This window comes from Phaseolus vulgaris, chromosome 8 (assembly GCF_000499845.2).
Source record: "Phaseolus vulgaris cultivar G19833 chromosome 8, P. vulgaris v2.0, whole genome shotgun sequence".
Taxonomy (NCBI): Eukaryota; Viridiplantae; Streptophyta; class Magnoliopsida; order Fabales; family Fabaceae; genus Phaseolus; species Phaseolus vulgaris.
This window is the reverse complement of record NC_023752.2, coordinates 35,433,799-35,436,305: the sequence shown is the minus strand read 5'-3', so window position 1 is coordinate 35,436,305 and position 2,507 is coordinate 35,433,799. Positions and strand designations below refer to the sequence as shown.

The window sequence follows — 2,507 nt, the reverse complement described above, 5'->3', positions numbered from 1 at the left end:
TCCCACATTTTCTTAGCCGATGCACATTGTGAGATCCTGAAAAATTCATCTGAATTCAAAGCAGAGGTTATGATATTCTTGGCAATACAATCAAACTTGGCCTTAACTCCTAAGAGTAAAACAACCGGTTGATTCGACAAAACAACAGGTTGTTTTTCACTTAGTTGGAAAAGCACTTTATTTTCTAAAAGATTTTAAATCACATTAGTTTTAGATTCAACAAAGGAGTGGATCACATTTTATTCTACCCAGATCCCTCCCAAAACACAGTAGTAACACCAGCCTTGCATCAAACACATAGGATTTGGATTCTTCAAAGCACTTGATCACTCTTGATCAACAGGTTTGTCATCATAATTATTGCGAAACTCTGGAAGTAATGTCGGAGTCTTCGCGTTGTGAACACTACCGCTAGGGCTGCCTTTTCTATGGCTTGGTATCTTACCTCAGGCCCTTGCAAGACTTTCCTGACAAAGTATATGGGATTCTGCACGTAATCCTATTCCTAGACGAGGACCAAGCTGATCACCCGCTCTATGATGGCGAAGTACAAACGGAGTGGGGTACCTAGCAGCAACTTGCACACTACTGGGGGGCTGGCTAGGTACTCTTTTAACTTGAGAAACGATTCTTCGCACTCCTTAGTCCACACGAACCTGTTGTTCCTCTTCAAACACTGGAAATAGGGATGTCCCCTATCCCCTCCCACCGATACAAATCGGGGAAAAGCGGTCATTCGCCCTATCAACTGTTGCAACTCTTTCACTGAGATCGGACTCCTCATAACTATAATCGCAGCGCACTTCTCGGGGTTTGCCTCTATCCCATGCTCAGTGAGTAAGAACCCTAAGAATTTTCCTGCCTCTACCCCAAACACACATTTTTTAGGGTTTAGCTTCAATTTGTACTTGGCTATCATGGTGAATAGCTCCATGTGTTGGCCCTTCACCTGGGAGGTGACCACCATGTCATCCACATACGCCTGGACGTTTCGCCCTATCATGGGAGCGAGCACTCTATCCATCAATCTTTGATAGGTTGCCCCTGCATTCTTGAGCCCGAAAGGCATCACCTTATAGCAGTAACAGGAGAGTTTTATCATGAATGTCATCTTGCAGTCGTCCCTAGGATGCTTCCAAATTTGGTTATATCCAGAGAAAACATCCAGAAAGCTGAGAAGTTTGCAGCCTGATGCGCTGTCCATCAAGGCGTCGATGCTGGGTAGGGCATATGAGTCTTTTGAGCAAGCTTTGTTCAAGTCTGTGAAGTCGACGCACATCCTCCACTTACCATTGGCCTTCTTGACCAATATTACGTTGGCTAGCCATTCGGGATATTGGATCTCCCTTATGTGACCAGCATCTAACAACTTCTTGGTCTCTTGCCTAATGACCTGTCGCCTTTCTTCGTTAAACTTTCTTCGTCTCTGGCGCACTGGTCAAACTTGGGGGTCCATGGTGAGGCGATGGCACAAGAAATCTAGGTCGATGCCAGGCATGTCTGAGGCAGACCACGCGAAGGCATTCAGATGTCGCGCTATTACCTCGGCAATCTGGTATTGCGCCTCCTGACTTAGGGATCTACCGAGCTTCAACTTCTTTCCCCCAATCTCCCTTTCCAGCACCTCCTCCGCAGATTCAGGTCTATCTTCCCGGGCGATCTCTACTCGGGTAACCCCCTCTCCCCTTGGAGGTTGGTTGGTTACTGTGCACACCCCTCTCTTCGTCTTCAAGTTATTCTCATAGCACTTCTTTGTCGCTTTCTGGTCAGATGATTATTATCACAGTTCCCTCAAAGGAGGGAGCTTCATCTTCATATGCCTCGTCGAGGCTACAACCCTGGTTTTGTTTAGGGCAGGTCTGCCCAGAAGGATGTTGTAAGCAGAAGGAGCATTGACAACAAGGTACCTTATCTTAACTGTGCGAGATGCGGTGCCGTCTGTGAAAGTTGTCCTTAGCTTTATGTGCCTTCGTACCTCCACCTGGTCCCCAGTGAAACCATATAGGCAGTCGTTGTAGGGTCTCAACTGATCTGGCGACAATTGTAGCTTGTTGAAGGTTGACCAGAACATCACAATCGTCGAACTCCCCTGATCGACGAGGACTCGGTGCACTCTCCTTCCTGTTGTCACCACTAAGATCACCATTGGATCGTTGTCATGTGGAACCACATCTTGAAGATAGGCCTTTGTGAAGAAGAGGTTGGGTTCCGGGGACTGGTCGAGCCCCAGTCTCCTATCGATCTTCGGGAGTGACTTTAGTCTGTCCGCCACGTTGGGGATAACTATTAGCTCTTTAAGGTCCATGCGAAAGTTGTGTCTGGTGGGAGCACCTTCCTTCGTCTATTGATAATTTGGCCCATATCCGCATCTTCTTCTGTTGAGACTCCTCTAAGGCCTGGTGGGACCTTGTCTTTTATTCCAAGATGATTGACCTAGGTGTGAAGTGTTTTCTGTGTCCTTGGTCATCTACTTGTAGAGTTGGGTTGTATCTGTTATGGCCTTTAAA

General features: G+C 46.9%; 1 protein-coding gene across 1 annotated transcript; it reads right to left on the bottom strand.

Moving 5' to 3' along the window:
- Window positions 1-1,438: 1,438 nt before the first annotated feature.
- Window positions 1,439-2,305, bottom strand: LOC137825018 (uncharacterized). Its single transcript, XM_068630690.1, has 2 exons — window positions 1,838-2,305; window positions 1,439-1,762 (listed from the first exon to the last, which is right to left on the bottom strand). The coding sequence occupies exons 1-2, from the start codon at window positions 2,303-2,305 to the stop codon at window positions 1,439-1,441; spliced, it is 792 nt and encodes a 263-aa protein (XP_068486791.1).
- Window positions 2,306-2,507: the final 202 nt, after the last annotated feature.